We start from the raw sequence: 21551 nt of genomic DNA, 5'->3' as shown, positions 1-21551 counted from the left end.
GGCATGAGCTTTCTATTGTTGTTCCTCATTCTTGGGAACCCTTCAGCCATAAATGAACACTAGGTACATTGCTGATTCCTAGAACCATGCACCATGCGTGGTCTATCAGATTCCTTCAGCATATACCTTTGGCACTACAGACACTACAGCCTGCGATGATCATACGTTGGTCTGACCTTTCAAATCCCAGCCAATAGGCACCATTCCAAATCTGATGTCTGCCTTTCCTGTTTCCCTTTGCTAAGCTTCTAGAAGGTTGGACACCATATCTTCCCTTGAGAGAAAGTCTGATTAGTACCTATTCCTTTATGAGATATTACAGAAATATCTACATATCAGCATGTTCTTCATTCCAAATGGCACACAAATGGCTATGTATGCTACATTAGTAAAGTGGACATGATTGGCATGTCCTCTTAAAAAGAAATTTCCATATATTAATAATTCATATTGTTCCTTATCTTCCTAACTTTTAAATTATTTTTAAAGCCTAGGAGAAATCACAAAAATGACAATACTTTGCAGAACAGAAGATTACTTCCTTAACATGATACAGAACATCTATGAAAATCAACAATCTATAGTATATTTAATTGAGAAACACTTCCTAGGAATAGGATAAGGATGGCCATTATAATCATAGTTATCTAAATTTGTTTAGGAAGGTGTAGCCAAGTCAACAACATAAATCTGGGGAGGTACAAAAAAAAAGGGATACCAGAAAGAAAGAGAGAAAATTGCTTTTTTTGCAGGTGATATGTGGCCCACTTAGAAAAAATAGAATATATTTATATATTGTTATTGAAATATAATGAGTTCAAAAATATAATGGAAAAAATACTCCAGTCAGCATAGCAATTCAATAGGAAAAAATCTTAAGAAATCTGGAAGATATATTTGAAGAAAACTATAAAATCATTCTAAAGGATTTAAAAGCAAACCAAGATAAATTGACTTTTAATATATGAATTTCAACCAAAATTTATATGTAGGTTTTATGAAATTCTCATCAAAAGACCATTCTTTATTACTTCACTTTAAAATCCTGGGGTCCATTCAATTAATATCATCTCTGAAAAAGAATCATAATAAAGGGGACTTTTACTTACCAAACTTGAAAGTATACTATAAAACTACACTAATTAAACAATGTGGACAGACAGGCAATTGTTTATATAATAATTAACTATTTAATATACTTTGAATTACCAATCTAGAAGGAAAGTTAGTATTTCTTAAAATGCCAGAAAAAATTTAACTATGGAATAAAAATTAACAGAGACTCTTCCAATTGGATAGACTCATTAAATATAAAAAATGATAATGCAAACCATAAGCCTATGAATAAACTGCAAATCTCTATGTAATGAAGGCTTTTCTGTGCATTTAAGAATTGGGAAAAGACATAATAAAAGAACAATAAATACTTACTAATTTAAAATTTTGCTGTACACAAACCGAACATAAATTGGAACAAGTAAAAATAGAAAGAAGTTTGAAAAAAAATTTCAAAACATGTCTTTTGAAGCTTAGTATTATAACACATTAAGAACTTTGGGAATTCAGTGAAACCTAACAGAAAAATTGGCAAAAGAGAAGAATATATAATTCACAAAAGAAGAAATAAAAATGGCTGATAAACATATAAAATATTTATACTTACTAGCATCAAAGACATGCAAGTTGGACAAAGATGAGGTTCATTTATTACCTAGTAAGTTACTATCACAACATCGAGAGCTCCCACGGATAGTTGTTAGAGGCAAAAATTGGAGCAACTTTCTGGCAAGTAATTTGAGAGATACTTATCAATTCTCTAAATTTTTTCTTGACCCAGCAATTTCATACTTAAAAATTCATTTAAGGAAATGATAGAACAAGTCATATCAATTTTAAAACATTCAAATTTTTGGATCTGACAATTTAACTCTGGAAGTCAATCATGTGGCAAACTTGGAAATATAGTCAAAAGTTTATGTGAAATTTTGTTTACTAATTCTTTCTTTTTAGTACTGACAAACTAGGGGATAAACAAAATTAAATAAATTAGCTTGAATTTATATTATAGTACCAAAAGATGATACTATTAAAATCGCATTTTGAAAGAATATTAAAATTGTTATTAAAAATTTAAATATGCTAGCATACTCAGGTTTCTAAAAGCATAAAACAACAGTGTGTGTGCAATCTAATGCTAATACACAGAGCACAAAATACTTCCATATGTTAACAGTAGTTTATTTCTGATGGTGAGAACTTTTTTCTTTTATTCTTTATATTTGTGATTTTCCAAATATTCTGTAATATTCATGTATTGCTTATACTCAAAAATATAATTAAAAAGTAAGATCTAGGAGGAAAACACTCCATTCATAACACCAAACATCAAACATACAATATAAAAAGTTTAAATATCCATGAATATACAAGAACCATGCAAAAACAATGTGGAAAAATGAGAAAAAATAAATTAACAAACAGGAAATTTCAGCAAGTCTTTTGGGGAAAACAAAGAGGGCTCCTGATTTTCTAGGAATGAGAATAGATGAAAAGGTACCTAAGTACTCTGATCCTTTCTAATACAGCATCCATAAACTAGACTTAGCTTTTCACTGCATAAAAATAAAATCTTCTTTTTCTACTTTTTTATTGGAAATAAATATTGATATTGTTTTGGGAGGCCCTCAGATGCTTTCTGAAAAACATAAATGACTGATGAAAATTGAATAATTTTGCTATGTAAGGGCATCTTTCTTGGATGATGAGAGCAAATCATAGACAAGGCGATTTGTCAGAGACTGAACACAGAGTATAATGCTTTGGAATATTTTATTTCCTAAACATCTAACCTCAACACATTTTCAGATGTTCAGCAGCTATTACTGGTACCCATGGAGTTCCAAAGTGCCAGGGAGGAAGTTGTATCACCAAACCTTGCAGAATAGACAAATTAACAGGATTGTATGAACAAAACTGTGAGTTCGTACCCAAAACGCAACAGACTGAGAAGGCTTCCATAATGTTCCAACAAAGTATTGGTTCCGTAAGTACCTTATTTTCAACTTTTTCCCCACACTTATGAATTTAGAGATTTTTGCCCCCACCCCACCCCCCGCAGGTGCTCCAAGAAGATTAAGTGTAGGGAAATTTTCAGGGAAACCATCAGCTTTAGGGAAAAATCACCTGATTCTCTTTGGGACTAGCTGCGAATACATATTCAGGGGTAAAATCACAGCGTCTCCCTCACTGCTTCCTGTGTCGATTCTTTCTTCTCCACCATCTCTCTCCTACTAGCTTTTATTTTAAGGATTTAGAATGACTTCAAGTGTCCTTAAAGGCATACAAACACAAAAATTCTTAGTTATATAAGGCATTTACCTAGGGAGATTAGGCAGTTAACAGTAATATAAACAGTAATTATTTTTATTTCCATATTTTTATTGGTACATTATAAACCAAAATATTGATGGGATTTATTGTTACCTATTCATACAAGCGCACAATATAACAATATAATTTGGCCAATATCACTCCCCAGCATTTTCCTCCTCCTTCTCTCTCTCCCTCCCACACTTTGGCCTCTTTCCTCTACTAATATCCCTTTGATTTTTAAGAGGTCCACTCCCCATACCTTTATTTTCCTTTTTCCTCTCCAGCTTCCACATATGAGAGAAAACATATAATTCTTAACCTTCTGAGTTTGACTTGATGTGTTTTCAGTACTCAAACTTACATTGAGCTTTTGTTATTTGTCAGACACTGAGCCAAAATTTTGAGAAAGTGAAATTTAATGAGACCTGTTTCTTCCTTAGATAAATGCGCTATAATGTTAGAGGATACTTGCTAAGGTTTCTACATTGTCTTGTAAGGCCACAAAGGGTTTAGTGGAAATTCTCTAGGGAAGGACAGAAAATTAAAAAAAACATTTAGAAACCTCTAGCTAAAAATAAAGGTACAGTTTACAATGCAGAAGATTGAGGAGGAACTTCTTGACAAAGTACCACAAGCAAAGGCATAAGTCTGGCAAGTTTAGAAACTAATAGGCTATAGTGGGAAAAATTAGAGACAGAAGAACACACAGAATGAGGATGGAGAGTGAGGCAGCAATCTAAATCACAGAGATTGCTATTTTGCTATGTGAAGGAGTCCAGTTGATAGTTGTGTGAGCAACAGTGAATCTCAAAAGGGTATTATATACAAGGGTAAGAGGAAAGAGGCTGCTATGGGTAGACCAGTTGGAGGGAAAACAAATGGAAAAGACAGATAGGAGATAGCAGTAGTTTGAGGGAGGAACGGTAAGGGTTTGGATGTTAGAGATTCCACTGGAAAAGAAGATGAACTGGAGAGTGAAATGTATCACTCTTGGTTATCCTGTAGGGGAAAACAGATAAGAACACTCCCAGTTTCCTGATTTGAGTGATTGGGTGCATTACTGGTAACATTAAGTTAGGAAACATATGAGGAATGGTAATAATGCTGGAGAAAAGTGATGAGGGAATTTATGAACACATGGAGTTTGAGGAGCCAGTGAGACATCCAAGGAGATTTTGGAGCTGGAATATTGGGTGTTGAAGGTTGGAATGCAGGGTGCTGGTAAGTGAGGTTGTGCAAGTTTGGAGAGATAAGATGGCATCAGGAGATATACCAAACTTGAGGAGTAGAAAGGAAGACACTTAGAGCCGGTAAGTGGGTGCTGAGGAGCATTGAGGGTCCAATGAGGTGAAAGATATGGTTTGAAACAGGAACTCTGACTTACAGCTCTGATTCCTTAGCAGTGCTCTACAAGAAGTGGAGCCAAGGTTCCAGGTGAGCAGGGCAGGCTGGGGAGAAAGGCAGGGGTTTTACGTTATTAAATATCTTAACAAATACTTAACTATTGTCTACATCATTTTATTGACAATTTCAGGTGGTTGAATTCTGTACAGAACAAAACCACAACTCAGAAGCTCCAAACTCGCAAAACCAAAAATGCAATCTCCGAAGCACATGGGAAGTGATCCGCGAGTCTGAGGACTTTAAGAAAACCACTCCTATGACAACACAGCCACCTAATCCCACTTTCTCACTGCTGCAGATTGGACAACGAATTGTGTGTTTAGTCCTTGATAAATCTGGAAGCATGTCGGTATGGTCACCAAGTCTTGGTTTGGTTGCTAGTTATAGATAGGGGTACAACATGATCTAGACCACAACTTGGAACTGACTGGGATGAATACACTGCCAGGGTCAGAGCAATTACAATAGCAGCTCAGCCATCAGAAATGCCCACCTATACAGTGATCTGGCATTAACTGTCTCATTTTCTAAATTGTTTTCAGCTAATAAGCCAAGATCTGATAAATCATAACATAAGCGTAACTTTTTTTTTTGTTTCACTGACAATACATAGGTCTATCGGTCTATAAGGTCCTATATAGGACTTATCTAGAACTATTATTAAAGCATTGTACTTTAATGATTGTGTATTCTAGGTTTACTTTTGGAATTTTAGTCCTAAAATTATATCCAAAGATGCTGCTAAATGGAAAAAATTTCCAGTATGACATGCCTCAAGTTATCTCCTTGTCAGTTACTGTGCATTGAGCCAGTCACTTCCAAAAACCCTCTAGCCTGTTGTTGTTAGTCTTTTCCTGTAACCCCAACCTGACTGCTCTTCTTCTGTTTGTCCACTCAGAATGCTAACCGCCTTAACCGGATGAATCAAGCAGGGAAGCTTTTCCTGCTGCACACCGTGGAACAGGGCTCCTGGGTTGGGATGGTGATGTTCGACAGTGTCGCCTATGTACAAAGTGAACTCAGACAGATTAACAGTGACGCCGACAGGGATGTTCTCACTAGAAGCTTACCCACAGTACCTTCAGGAGGGACATCCATCTGCTCTGGGCTTCGATCGGCATTTACTGTGAGACATATTCCCCTATAGCAGTTTGCCAATGTTTGCCATTTTTGTTCCTAAGAAATTTCCATACACACCTACTGTCTAATTGATTTAGACAACCAAGGACAAAGTAATAGTTCAAATGATGCAAAGAAAAAGGCCTCCAAAGCTATTATTAACTAATTCATTCATGCTTTTGTACTTTTCTGCAAGTATACCTCATTCAAAATATTCAAAGTGTGCATTCTACATGCCAAATATTTTCTTGGCTCTAAGAATACTATGAAGGCCAAACAGAGAGCTACCTCCTTACAATATTATTGGGGAAGATGTATTAACCATATAGTAACATGAATGAATGTATACTCATAAACTGTAATTAGTGCTATGAAGGAAAGGTACATAAGGATCTTAAAGAGTTATCTTTTATTGGGAAAAAAAAGCTACAAAAATGTTGAAATTCCAAGGCAACTGAACTCTCCAAACTTTGGGAGACATTGGATGACCTTTTAAGAAAGAAAATAATTTGTTGAATCAGGAGGCCTTAGGAACCATAACTACGATTGTATTGGGGTCATACCTAAAGATCTTGTCTGACTATCTGACCACATCATCCCTCACTTACATAACAATGTATCCCCATTCTCAATGAAATTATGTAAAAATTCCTGAGAATTTTTGTGATAAGACTCCAACCTACCTTTCCAGGCTGAAGCACTGGGGACTTTCTTCCTGGTATCCCTTGTTTAAGCAAATTGAGTCAGCTCACTTCAAAGCATCTGGATGTTTGCCAGGCTGCCTCCTCAAGCACAGTACTTTCTCTTCCCTTCCTTGCCCATTGATTACATTCATTCTTCAAAGAATAGATACCATCTACTTCTTGACATCATTCCTTATCCTCTCAACTGTCTAGGAATCTCTCTTTCTGAATCCTATAGCTCTTAAAAAACCCCAAAACCTCTTAAGACTTCTAGGCTCTTCTGTCTTATAACTAATTATGTGTTTCAAACAAAACTCCTTTAGGAATAAGAGTATCATTTTACCTCCCAGGCTTCTGGCCCAATGTCAGAATTTTCTTGGTAAATAAATTGAGTTATTTGATGCCCTAACACCACCTGATGCTTAATTGTACTAAATATCCTATATTTATTTAGGGGCTATTTAGCTACATAAAACAAAGAACAGGAAGCTGAACAAGGTGGGCTGGCCTAAGGTCACACAACCTCACAACACCTTAGTGGGTCTGCTTTCTGCCTGCTCATTGGGCACAACACACATATTTGATGCATTTTGGGCCTGTTTCAGCTCTCCAAGTAGCAGCAGAAATGTGTAGTTTCCAGCTTACATAGTTTGATGTGGACACTGGACTGAACCAATTTCTCAGTGTTGTCTATCCCTCTGGTTATTTTATTCCACTCTGAAGTACTTTCTTAAAAGTACTTTTAATCACGAATTTAGCAGCAAATTCCTCTTCCAGACCAGGCAGATAGATACCATATGGTTCTGTTACCTCTGTCACTCAAGCAAAGGAGCAAGTGAGGTAGGAGCACTGACCAATGGAATCACTGTAAGCTGCACTGAACTCCTGCTATATGAAACCCTGGGGAGATGACTCATGCCAGATGGAGTGGTAGTGATGAGAAAATTTTCCATTTAGATGAGTGAGGGAGAGTGTGAGATCCAACTGGAGTCTAGAATGCTCCTCCTCCCCAGTGGAGTCTGAACATGGGGTGGAGGAGCTTATGTGACTTCAGGGTAATAAGATGAAGGGTCTTGGGTTCTGCACTGTCCTCCAGATCTGTGCTGGTCCCCACAGCAGGACCCTGGTCAGGCCTGTCATGGGCTCCTGGCAGTGGTATCTGTGTGGTTATAAGACTTTGCTTTGTTCTCTAGGCTCTACCAGGGCCCAGCGGTCCTCCCCAGCAGACTTGGCCTCACCCTGGCTCTCACTATTGGAGCAGAGCCCTGAGCACCCTGTGTCCTCCATCTAGCTCCAACCAGGTTGTGCATTCCTCAGCCACATGGCAGGACTACCTGTTCTCACCTGCTGACTCAACTCTATTGCCTTCCATCTTCCCTGTGGGAGATGTGAGATGTGAGAACTTCTTTCTGTTTTCTAGGACACACAGCAATTATGAGGAGGGAGACAAGGAAATTCAAATTGGGCCATATTTTTTTAGCTTCCCAGGCCCTGCCCTCTACCTGCTCCTTGGACACAACACACATATTTGATACATATTGGAGCTGTTCCAGCTCTCTAAGTGGCAACAGAAATGTGTAGTTTGATCAGACCAAGGCCATGATGACAACTGACAGGTGCTCCGCTCTGCCTCATCCACATGCCACTGCCACAGTTCTGCTCTCTTCCCATGTTATCAGCTGCCTTCTTTGGTTGCTTCCTCAGAGTTCAAATAAGGAGTGGGCACAAGCCTCCTCTGCCCTTAACTTCCCTTCCAACTACTTTTAACACTTTCCCATTCTGAGATTTGTCCAGAGAGGGAGGTTGTCAAGCCTAAGCTTGATTGTTTCCTCTGATTCTGAGTCTCTCTCTCAACTCATTCTCATTTAGGGGAAGAGTGGATTCTTGCCTTTATATGTTTAAATGGGTCACAAATTCTTTATCTAATTTTCCACCCATCTTAGTCTTATTCAACCTTGGTATGAGTTCTCTCTCTCTCTCTCTCTCTCTCTCTCTCTCTCTCTCTATATATATATATATATATATATATATATATATATATATATATATATATAAAAATCTGAGTCTAACAGGGATATTTGAAATATAGGTGTCATAGAAAAACTTGGAATTGGGGATTCATAGGAACAAAATGTTTTGCTTTAATAAGAAGGGCTACTAAAATTTTTAATTACTCCTATGATATGAGTAATGACCAATCAGAACCAATGCCAGCCATAAATAGTTGATATTGTTTGGTGAATATCATACAAGCTAAAAATCTTCCCTGTGTCCAATATCCCCAAATAGAACCCCCACTTATGAGGATGTTTTCTAAAGGTGTCTCGGATCTTCTGGAAGCCTGGCAAAGAGAGCCCTGGCAAAGAAAATAAGAAAAACCTTTGCTGCATCCCTAGCACCATCCACCCCTAGAACTGCCCTGCATCCCCCAGCACTCCTCTCTGTGAGTTGCTGCTCTAAAATTATACCATTGCAAAACAGATTCATGGATGCTCCCAGATACTTTTGTTTATTTCCTCTGGAATTTCTCCTCTTGTCCCATAAAAGTGCAGTTTTCATAAACACCCTGGTCACCGGAAGTCTGCTAATGCATGCCCTGAAATATGTCTTTAGGTGATTAGGAAGAAATACTCTACAGATGGAGCTGAAATCGTGCTGCTGACTGACGGGGAGGACAACACTATAAGCAGCTGCTTTAATGAGGTGAAGCAAAGTGGAGCCATCATCCATACAGTCGCCCTGGGGCCCTCTGCGGCTAAAGAACTAGAGGAGCTGTCCAAAATGACAGGTGAGGGATGACCTGCTGAGGCCCACCAGACTGTGAGCTCCAGTGAACTGGGGAGTCAGGGGAAGGTGGGATGAAGTGAGATGGGGTAATCTTCTTGGCCAGCTAGCTGCTCTTCCTTCAAATGGCCATTAGAACTGACTCCACCCCCATATTTTAGAGCCTTGGTTCTAGGATTAGAGAATTCTGGAGAAGATGGGACCAGCACAGCACCAAGTAAGAACTCAGGACTCTCTTCCCAGGCATCTTATAAGAATTAGTAGAAATCTACCAGTTGGCAGATTTCCACTTGGCAGCAGGCCAAGAGACCCAGGGGAGACAGGTGACAAGCCACTACATACTACCATGGTACAAGTGCTATATTAACAAAAGGAAGTATGATAAAGGGGCTGGGGTTGTAGCTTACCTTGCACACGTGAGGCACTGGATTCAATCCTCAGCACCACATAAAATAAATTAATTAATTAAACTTATTTTGTCCATCCACAACTAAAAATATTTTTTTAAAAAAGTATAATGAAGCACACAAATATAGAGTATTTAACTTTACCTGAGAAAGAAGGGCCCGAGAAGGAAGGGAAAACAGCAGGGGAAGGGCAAAGAGTCTGGTGAACAATAAAGGTTACTCTGAAAATGTAGCAGACAATGCAGTTTCTCCATGAAACATTAACGTATTGTATATCTAACTCCCATGTGCAAACAGATGGTTCAAAGAGACCCCATAAGTCCCTGGCTTCTTTAGCTGAGTAGGTGAGCACAATGTTTTTCCTCTTCTTTTACTTAGTGATAGTATTAGGGATATAAATTATTAAACTAATCTTCCTTCTGGGGCAACTAAAATGTTGGACCATTCAAGCCTAATACTACCTGAAAGGCCAAGGTTCGTCATCGGAGATTAAAATGCACACACACAGATAGCAGTGACAAAGATGAAGCACTTTACTGCAAGCTGGTGCTAGCTTATATAGAAAGTGAGAGTCAGTTATCTTAAACCAGGAAGCTCCCGGGGCCAATCATAGTAAAGGTCAGTTCGTCACCTAAGGTGCACGCACGTCCGCCCTGCATAAGATTCATGGGGGGCACGAACTGTCCACGTGTACGGAAGACGGGAGGGCCAATTAGAAGGTTTTCAAAACAACTTGTTATCCACCCACTGGCAACTTGCCCGCTGCCATGTTGCATTAGGGGCTCCTTATCTGAAAGGCCCGGGGAGTTCTAGCTGCCCAATGGCAATTTGCCCACCGCCATGTTTGAAAGGCCCGGGGAGTTCTCAGGGAGACTCCCAACACTACCTGTCCTGAGCTGGGTTTCCTATGAGCAAAGCCTGAGACAGGGATTTGGGTGGATAGGATTTGTAGAGGAACAGCTCTCAGGGAAAACAAAGTGAGGAAACAAGACAGAGGGGCAAGTGGCTGAGCATGGATGCAGACTTAGAACCTAGCTAAAGACTGACCCCTGATGGGGCTCTGGATCAGGAACTGCATCATAGAGTTGGTCCCACCAGGAGGCCAGAGAGCTGCCTTTTGTATTGCTGTGTCCAACAGCCACTGGCTGTGAACTGTTAGGGCAGGACAGAGGGAAGAGTCTTTTTCTTTTCTAACTAGGGTTTTTTGGTAAAGTGGTTCTCGGAAAAGGAGGCAACCATAGCTGTTAGTAGTGAACACTCAGAACAACAGGAAGAGATGCATTCGCCTAGATAAGGAGATATGTGTGGGACATCAAAAGCATTTCCAATATATTTTCTTTAACTTTGGGTGTCATTTAAATAGTTTAAAAATAATTTCACATCAACTTATCATAGTTACATTTATCCTCAAGAGCCCAAGACTGACAGGTCTACTATCTAAATCTTATTTTTCTGTATAGCCTACTTTTCTGAAACTGCCCTTTGTCTACTGTTATTTATTGCTATTGCCACTTCTTTCCTGATTTTGATGAAAACTCTAAAGCTAAGTTTGTTAGAATTATTTCTCAAATAAGATTCAGTCCATCAACCTGGAATAAGGCTTAATCAATGCTCTCATGTGAAAGTAAAAATGCAGACAGTATGATGTTACTTAGGCCTCCCTTCATGGTTGAATTGCAGTTAGTTGAGGTAGTCAGATGACAGAGATGTTGCTAAAGCTATTATTTACTAGGGTTAAAAAATCAGTATCAACTTCTAAGTTAATCTGGGCATATATTTGATGTTGAACTATTTTTACTTTAATAATAATACAATGGAATATTTATTTTAGGTATTCTTCTTTCTGAACAACAGTTAAAATATTGTAAATTCTTGTTTTCTGGAAAATAACTTATGATGATGTGATTGCGTTTTAGGAGGTTTACAGATGTATGCTTCAGATCAAGTTCAGAACAACGGCCTCCTTGACGCTTTCGGGACCCTCTCATCAGGAAATGGAGCTCCTTCTCAGAGCTCCATCCAGGTTGGAGTTCTTTCTTTTTTGTTTTTCATTTTTATACATAATCATAGCCAAGATGGAGACTTTAATATTTAAAAATTTTAAGTTCTACATTCTCTATTTGTTAATTAAAATTAAATTAGAAGATTCAGCCTGGTATTAGATATTATTCCTAAAGTATAAAACTACTCATCTAAACAGGCAATTAGTGTTTAGTTGTTTGGAAACAAAACTAAGTGACTCCTTCATAGAAACCAGCAATATAAAATGTAATGGGTCTAGAATTTTTTTTTTAAACATCTGCTAACAAACACACAGCAGTAAAATTGGCTGAGTATTTTCTTTAGAGTAGAATGTCTCAATTATGAATTTTCTGGGACACGTGTCCAGGGGATTACTTGTTCTATTTTTCCACTACCTCAAATCCCTAATATTGGCCAGGATTTTCATATAATGGAGAGAAAGCACTTTTCACGGTGGAAAGCCTGTGCTGTCCATATATACACTGGAACCTCGACCCAGGTCTGCCATTTACTGACCAGGGCCAAGAACTGTACCTCTCTAGGTATAGACCAGAAAACCTCCATGGGCCCATTTGTTTCTAAAGTTTCAAGAAGACCAAATTATCTTTTGCAAGTTCTTGAGACTATTTTTAAAAAGGACAAGTATTTTAAAGTGCTCTTTTCTAGTAGATGTAGAAATTACATGAATCTTTAAACTAGAAAAAGTAAGTGATCAGCACACACCCTGGTATGAATTATAACTTTTATACATTTATAAAGTTTGGGTAAAGATAAAGAAATACTATAATATCAAAGCCTAAATCGACAGCTTTCAAAACAACAGGGTTTCAGGTCTACTAATGTAGCATTTGTTCCATCCAGGAAGACAATAATTATATCTATCCAAGTTAACCTATGCCAGAGTTCAGAAAATTAAATGCAAGGGCTTGGTTTGGAAAAGAAAGCAATGAATCTTATAAAAGTAATTTACACCAATGAAAGGATAAGCTCACAGGCAGTTTCTATGAATTATTTAAGAAACCTAACAGGGAAAGAGAAATGAATAGGACTGGTTTATCAACTTGTCATAAGAACGTATCTAAGAGCCCTTCACATCCAGGATCATTTTACCCAAGAAACTGGAAAACCTGGCCCCATGACCAGGCTACTCTTGTCTTCTAAGAGGTGTCCCCACAGGGAGATTAATACCTAAGTGACAATCCCCCACATCACATTTCCTCCAGAAGACTTGTTAATCCTTTCCCACTTCAGTCCCTGAACTGAGGCCCCTCTGTTCTACTTCAAATTCACCTTGGCTTCACATGCACTGCAGTGATGCTTAATCTAGCAATCTATCCATGAATAAGAAATAAGTCACGGTCCTCTTAAGGATTTATAGACAGGAGTTAAATGTACTCGTAACTATGAGGTAGAGTACGATGTGATGAACATCAAAGGACTGATAGAAATGATCCGATGGGAGTGCACAGGAAGTTAAGGTGATTCACATCCAATAAGTGAGATGGATGTCAGAGAGATCTTCACAGAGAGAGTGATATTTGAACTGAATTTGGAAGGATGGATAAGGATCACACAAGTGGAGAGGAATGCAAAGTCTTCAAAGGAAAGCAAAAAATCATAAAGTCAGGGATTTGTAAGGAACCTTTGGGGAGGGAAATAGTCTTGTCTGGGTAGGGGAAATACAATTGTGGAAGCTAAGGCTAGCAAAGTAATTTAGAACTGGATTATTATAATCCTAAACAGCAAAAAGACTGAAGACTCAGGCATCACAAAGACTTTTTAATGGGCACTTGGGAGTGTGGGCAGAGTGGAAAAGTTCCTGAGATCTGTGTTCCCCAGAAAGTAAAAGTTCTTTTTCTTAACAGCTGGAGAGTAAGGGATTAACCTTCCAGAACAATAATCAGTGGATGAATGGCACGGTAATAGTGGACAGCACAGTGGGAAAGGACACTTTCTTTCTTGTCACCTGGACAAAACAGCCTCCCCAAATCCTTCTTTGGGATCCCAGTGGAAAGTTACAAAGTGGCTTTGTAGTGGACGCAGCTATCAAAATGGCCTCCCTCCAAGTCCCAGGCACCGCCAAGGTATGGAGTCAGCTTTATTCCCTCTCGAAATTTGACAAGATAAAACAAAGCTATTACCGAATAACTGCAGCTTTTTAATGTTTGTGGTTGCCAAAAGGACAGTCAGTATTGAATCAAGAAAACAATGAAAAATTTCTATCCAGTGAAAATCACTTAGTCTGCCAGCAGGTCAAGGAAAAGGAAGTTGGTGATGTTTGGCCAGATGCTGAATGGAGAACATTCAAATTATACAGCAGTCCAGATGCAAAGTGATTGTTGGAGCTTTGAAATCATGACAACTTTCCTCTACCTCAGAAACTCATCTCTTGAAAAACCAAGGCAATGATAAATGAGGACACAGCTTTCAGCCCTCATTTTCCCCAAACAGGATTTTCTTGACAAGAGGAACCATGTAATAAGTTCAGACACACTGCAGGTTGCCTTGGCTGACAATATCTAAGGTGCCCACATCTTCTCAGACATGCTTGTGACATGCTTGTATCAGAAAGGCTTTTCCTATAGGTAACACTCAAGCCAGGTCTTTGTCACCCATGTTGCTCACTGAAAATGTCTGCATCTGTTTTTGTCAGGTTGGGACTTGGAGATACAGTCTGCAAGCAAGCTCACAAACTCTGACTCTGACTGTCACCTCCCGTGCATCAAGTGCTACTGTCCCTCCAATTACACTGAAAACCAGAATGAACCAGGACACAGGCAAATTCCCCAACCCCATGAGAGTTTATGCAAAAGTTCGTCAAGGAGCCTTACCAATTCTTAGGGCCAATGTCACAGCCCTGATTGAATCAGCAAACGGGAAAACAGTTACCTTGGAATTACTGGACAATGGAGCAGGTAACCACCCCAAAGTTGGAAAATATATCTTTTTATTTTCAAGAAACAACCAGGGAATTACAGGAGGCATGGTCTGGTAAGAACTGTTAGAAACAGAGAGCCCAGCATTGGGGGTCTGTTTGAAAGAATTCCTTGCCTCCCCATAATTCCCCTATTCTAAAATGTTGGAAAACATAAAGAAGGGCCTACTTTTAGCTTCTGCAAAGCCGAAGTGTTCAATAGACTCAGAGACTCTAGAGAGTTGTCAGACCCCCAAACTAAGGAAAGGAGATAAATTAATAGCTATTTTATGTTTATTTCTTTCTGTTTGTCTGCCTGTCTCCCTCCCTGTCCACACACACAAAGGCATATATACAAATATATACAAATACACAAATGAAGATTTATCTATAGATATATCTTCACCACACACATTTTAGATATTATTATCATCCTTACAATACAGGTGAAGATGAAGATACTTCCACATTTAGAAATCAGCAGAGATGGATTTCAGGTCATTCTCTGTGATTCCTATAACCATGCAAGTTGTACGTTAGCTTGTCCCTAGAGAAGGGAGAGATATTCTGTATTTCTTTTTTGAAGAAACATGTCTGCTTACTGTGATGAAACTATACTTATTAGAATGAATTCTGCAAATGAATTTCCCACCTAAATCTACCTTGGGGAGAAGTCATGAGTTTTATTAAGTAATTATTTCACACTTTTTACTCACACATGATTTACAGCAATTCAGTTTGGTTCAGCAGCAGTTCAATTTGGTTTAACACATACTGAGTAACTAGCTTGTGCTATGTTGAGTATAACAGAGACACATGATACAATGTATGATTTCAAAAAGAAAGAACAATTCAGGGACAGAGGTGTACATAATAAAACCATACAAACACATGTGCGCACAGGTACACATGTGAACATCAACCATGTACAGTGGTAAAAGCAGTAGGCCTCATCCTTCACATATAAATCTTAAGGTCTCTTGGAGATAATGCTAAATTTCCCTCTGCTTTGAAAAATTTTAACCCGCACATGAATTGAAAATATACAAATGCTCACCTTTAAGATATTCATTAATTCCTCTGTTTCCCTGTCAAGGGGCTGATGCTACTAAGAATGATGGTGTCTACTCAAGGTACTTTACAAATTATGATGCAAATGGAAGATATAGTGTAAAAATATGGGTCCTGGGAGGAATTACTGCAGCCAGACAGAGAGCAATTCCTCATCAGAATGGAGCCAAGTACATACCTGGCTGGATTGAGAATGGTAGGTAATCTGTAGTAGCACATCTCACTTGGGTAAAAGGCTTGGGGTCAAGAGGAAATCATTAAACCTGTGAAGCAGAATAATGCCAGATTAACTCAGGGTTTCTCAGTTTGGGCTTGATTGACATCCTGGGCCAGATAATCCTTTGTTGGGCATTGTCTTGTGCATTGCATGGTGTTTAGCAGCATCCTTGGCCTCCACCCACTAGGTGTCAGTAAAATCAGGACAATCATCATTTTTCTCCAAGGGGACAAAATAGCCCCAGGTTGAAAACCACTAGATATAACACAGCTTTTGATTGCTTTGGTTCAAATTTCAGTCCTGTGCCAAATAAAGTATAAATCTTCTCTGTGCTTCACTTTCCTCTATTGTAAACAGATAGTAATGGTAACTGCCTCAGATAATGGTAATGAGGAATAAATAAGGAAATAAACCTAATGTGCTATTGCTAGCAAATAGTTAAGTGTTTGTGTTTTATTATTTTTCAAGATAAATTTTTAAAAACATTTCCTAAGAAAGCCCTTTCGTTTGACATTAGTGTTCCCATAAAATTAAAAAAAAAAAAGTATAGTTCAGGGCTTGTTGTGTACATCAGTATCACAACCATAAGCCCATATCTCCCCTCCTACCCACTGCTCATATCAGGAGCAGGGAGAAGAGTAGATAAATCTGACACTGGGCAGCACACTGGGAAAATCATATCCTTGAAACAGTCCCACACCACTATGGGTTACACATACTTGCCCCAAATAAGAGTCGGGATGGGGACCAAGACTGAGTCCAATGGCTTTTAGGACTTGCTTTCCACCCATGTCCACTGAGCTCTGGGCAGGCCTTTTCCTGACACCTATATGGAGGAAGGAGAACAGCTTCTCCAAGAAGCTTCCCTGCCTCTTTTATTAGGTGTGTGCACAGTGAAGGGGGTCCTAGGATATGTGATATTCTTTTGGCAAAGTGATTTTATAGGGAAAATATGCTTTGAAAGATACCATTGTTTCCAAGGTTCTTTCATAGATTTCTACCTATATTATTCATGTTTTCCCTTCTTTTTGAGTTAGGGGAAGAAGACAAGAGGAGATGGATTTAGTGGCTATTTCCAGACTTATCATAGTATTTTACTCACATCAATATATTTCATCCTTCTGAGTATTCCTTTCACAGATGGGGAAACAGAGGTTAGAGAGGTTATGGCTCAAATAAGTAACAGTGATAATGCCTGTTTGGCACTTGGAAGCAATCTTCTTCTCTCTATCCCTTAATAAGACTCAATACCAAGAACAAGCCTCTATTGGTGAATCAAATACTTATTTGAATCTGCCAAAGGATCTAAATTGTCTTTGCTCAAGACTCAGTAATGGGTATGAAGATAAATCTGTTTTTATAGGTAAAATTTTTGAGGACTAAAGAAGTGGAGTTTGAGAGAAAGTAAATTCTGAGTAATAGCGTGTTAAAATGTAGGAATGTTTGCATTGAAAAGAGAGTTTGAGAACCCCTTTGACTGAGCAGATGGGTAGTTTTGAATCCCAGGGTTACTTTTATACAATAAAAAGAATGTGAAAGAAATTGGGATTGTTAAAGAATAAGGTTCCCAGGCATTCACTGAGAAAATTAAGAGCCTTTCAAAGCATAAAATTTGGAATTCCTAATATAAAACATTTCATGAAATACTGTATCAAATAAGAAAGATAAAATACAAATATGGAGAAAGTAAAAGAAAATGCCTAGAACCTAGGCAATTCTTAAAGGCCTGGATGATCCATTACCATATAAAGGGGAAAGATTATGAAGCTCATAGTATTGCCTAGGTAAAGAGATGTCCTAAAGTAGTTAGGTTTAAGACAGAGTTATTTAAACTGACCTTGTGCAAGGGTAAGATCAGGATGGACAGAAAATTGGAAAAAAAGAGACAGTTTAAGGACTAATGTTATTAAAATAAATTCTAAAAGATTACTGCAGTACATATCCAGGAAATATCTGTGAGATAAAGAAATGTGATTCTCTCTTTGCTTTGTTCTCTCTTGTGCATCCTAATTTGGAGTCTTGTGACCATACACTGAAAGTGAATATTGTGTATGAGAGGAAAGAAGGGTAAAGGAAGAGCAGGAAGAGGGTAATCCTGTAAGAAAAGAGAGGGAGTGATGTTGCTTCCCATAATTTGAGTAATTTTTTAAATACAGGTCAAATAAAATGGAATATACCACAAGCTAAAATTAATGACAATACTTCTCAAGAGGAGCAAGTGTGTTTCAGCAGAACATCTTCAGGAGGTTCATTTGTGGCTTCCAATGTCCCAAGTGGTTCCATTCCTGACCTCTTCCCACCTTGTCAAATCACTGACCTGAAGGCAGAAATCCAAGAGGGCAGTCTCATTAACCTGACTTGGACGGCTCCTGGGGATGATTACGATCAGGGACAAGGTAAGCTGAACATGAGGTGGACCCTGAAAAGGACTTGACCAGACAAGCTGAGGTACAGAAGGAGGGGATGAAGGCAAGTGTATTGGGATGCAGAAGAGGGCAGCAGAAGATTGGGGGATTTCAAATGTCCTCTGAAATGAAAGGTAAAGATTTTTCAAAAAGTGGTTTAAATTTTTGAAAAGCTGAGTTTAGTCATTACTCAGTCTTTTAATAATGATTTTAAATCTAAAAAGAAGTGGTGCTTTTATCAATAAATAGGAGTATGTTTTAATTCATTTTCAGGAAGTTTGCCAGCTAAAAAAAGATATGCAATTGTGTAACTTCTAGCAGAGTTGCCAAGTTTTTGTTGTATTTTGAAGGATGCCCCAAAATGCCCACACCAAATTATCTAAACATAAAAGTTTCAGCCAAGAAAGGCAAACTTTGTATTGTTTTGTTTTTTTCCCCTCTGAAGACTTGCCAAACTATCTCTTAAGAAACCCCATTCTCAGTAGTGATTCCTGGAGAAGGACTAGGATTAGAGCATAAATATCTATGGAGTAGAACTGTCCTTTGGAAGAAATCTCAAGTCCTACCCAACTTTGCCTCTCAAAGTGTGAGCTGTGGATTGCAGCATGGGTACCACAGGGACACTTGTTAGAAATATAGAGTCTCAAGTTCTGTCCCAGACTTAATGAACCAGAATCTGCATTTTAAGATCCCTCGGTGATTTATATGCACATTGACATCTGAGAAGCATTGGTATCAAAAACCCCACTATAAATGCTAAAACAATAAGCAATAATTAAACAGCTGCTTCTCTCAGCCAAGCCTTAGGCCTAGAAAGGCTCACCAAGGTTTAAAGCCATGACCAATCCAATTTTATATTTATTACTTTGTCAAGATATACAAACAAGAATGTAAAAGGGATATTAACCCTGGTAAATATAGACCATTGGTTTTATTTATTCATGGAACTTTTGGGGATGGTGATAGAATTTCTAGATCTGAGAATTACAAGTCACATCCTCTTTCTCTTTTTCTTTTTAGCTCACAAGTATATCATTCGAATAAGTACAAGTATTCTTGACCTCAGAGACAATTTCAGTGTTTCAGTTCAAGTGAACACTACTCATCTCATTCCAAAGGAGGCCAACTCAGAGGAAGTCTTTGTGTTCAAACCGGAAAATATCACTTTTGAAAATGGCACGGATCTCTTCATTGCTATTCAGGCTGTTGATAAGGCTAATCTTAAATCCGAAATATCCAACATTGCCCGAGTATCTTTGTTTATTCCTCCTCAACCTGAAGATACTTCTACTCCTTATCCTAGTATTACTACCAATAGTACCATTTGTGGCTTTCACATTTTAAAGATTATGTGGAAGTGGATAGGGGAATTGCAAATGTCCTTAGCCTTGAATTGAGTTTTCATGAGATATGTAAAATAAATCAACCATTCTTTTGATTAGAAAAAAATTCTAAAATGTACTTTAGACTTCCTATAGGGGGCAATGTAATAAAATGTTAAACACTGGGTATATATGTATAAAAACTATCCATCTGAGTTTAAAAGTTTAATCATTGACCAATCTTTTAAAAATTATTTTGAATATAAGAAGTGATGCTTGTCTCAATAAATGAAAGTATGTTTTAATTCATTTTCAAGGAATGTAATTGCAGTTAATCTAATAGAGTGGTTGAAAGTGTTTCTTTTGAAGGGTGCCCAAATACCCAAGCCAAAGTATCTAAATATAAAAGTCCTGACTTGTTATTTAGGAGCCTTGGACTAGCATCACCAGGAATGTGATTTCTGTTTGCAAGATTTGGGCAAGGATGATGCACTTAAGGAAGGGATTGTACTGTGATAAGAAATAACAGCATGATGAAGCTTCCACAGGCACAGAAATCTATGCTGTATGTTACGAATCAGTGGTGCCTAAAGCCACAGTAGAGGAACATGAAGTGATAAAGACAGATTGAAGCCAGGTATGAAGGGAAAGTGATTGAGAAGTAAACATTTATTGTGTGCCTTGAATCAGGTACTCTATTAAGGCCTGTGTATACATTCACTATTTAATGTAACTCAGTTCATTCAGAGAATGTTCATGGGCTGACAACCACATTCCAGGTCTATGCATGGTCCTAAGGATACAAGATAAATAAAAGTTGGCCTTCTCCCCAAAAGCAATAAAGAGCTTTTGAGATTGATTTCTGAAATCAGGAGGCAGACATGATCAGAGTTGTGCTTGAAAAGGGAGCTTTGAGACCCCTTGAAGAGCTCTTCTCCTACCAAGAGCTGTGAGAGAAGCTAGAGGCCTGAAAGGCAAAGGAGGAGAAATCAATGCAAATACAGATCTAGCAGTATGGCAGTCCAAGGGCCAAGGTTTTTCACAAGAGAAAAAGAGTCTAAAGTTCTGTGTACATTGGCACAATAATTTGAAGATGTAGATGGCTGTCTTTATGATTGAAAACAAACTATCCATGCTATTGTTTCTACATAGAGGCAACATTAATTAATTAATTAACCTTCCTTATATCAAAACAGGCTTTGAGGAACCTTAGAGATACACACAATAGATACGCAAAAAAACTTTAAATGGAATGAAATAAATATATAATAAAAACTGAAGAAAGATTCAGTATATCTAATGCAGTGGAGGGATACTTCAGCATTACAGAATTAATTCTGCAATATAATAACATTTGGTGAAATGGAGGTGTCATCCTTCTTCTTTTTATCTCTTTTATTTCTTCTTTTTATCTCTTTTTACTTTACACTGATAATCAAACATCATGAAAGTGGAGCACTATGTCCTCAGTGGATATCATGTGTATACTAGACATTGAAATTGCGACTTGGGGCTGGAGTTGTGGCTCAGTGGTAGAGTGCTCGCCTAGCATGTGTGAGACCCTGGGTTCGATCCTCAGCACCACATAAAAGTAAATTAATAAAAAATAGGTATTGTGTCCAACCACAACAAAAAAATAAAAAAAAGTATTTAAAAAAGAAATTGTGGCTTCTTACAATGTATGCTTTATGATGCCGACTCTTAGTGCACTGTTAATTGCTTGCTTATTTTTGTGTCTCTGGCTATAAACCCCTCCCAAGCAGAAAACAAACCTGCTTGTTTTTCCATTGTATCCTTGGCATCAACACAGAGCTTGGGGTAGAGTGGGGGT

The 21551-nt window shown here is 38.1% G+C and overlaps 1 protein-coding gene across 1 annotated transcript in view; it reads left to right on the top strand.

Annotated features, from left to right (window-relative positions):
- Clca1 (chloride channel accessory 1) overlaps positions 1-21345 on the top strand; it is a 30061-nt gene extending 8716 nt beyond the window's left edge. Inside the window, exons 5-14 of the mRNA XM_015504713.2 lie at positions 2866-3043; positions 4907-5125; positions 5675-5902; positions 9192-9366; positions 11686-11792; positions 13657-13875; positions 14445-14706; positions 15802-15972; positions 18150-18389; positions 19419-21345. Of these exons, the coding sequence (XP_015360199.1) occupies positions 2866-3043; positions 4907-5125; positions 5675-5902; positions 9192-9366; positions 11686-11792; positions 13657-13875; positions 14445-14706; positions 15802-15972; positions 18150-18389; positions 19419-19795 (2176 nt within the window). The 3' untranslated portion in view covers positions 19796-21345. The remainder of the gene's footprint in view (positions 1-2865; positions 3044-4906; positions 5126-5674; positions 5903-9191; positions 9367-11685; positions 11793-13656; positions 13876-14444; positions 14707-15801; positions 15973-18149; positions 18390-19418) is intronic.
- The last annotated feature ends 206 nt before the right edge of the window (positions 21346-21551 follow it).

This window comes from Marmota marmota, unplaced genomic scaffold (genome assembly GCF_001458135.2).
Source record: "Marmota marmota marmota unplaced genomic scaffold, marMar, whole genome shotgun sequence".
Classification (NCBI taxonomy): Eukaryota; Metazoa; Chordata; class Mammalia; order Rodentia; family Sciuridae; genus Marmota; species Marmota marmota.
Note: the sequence above shows the minus strand (reverse complement) of the source record. Positions and strands in the feature narration are given on the sequence as shown.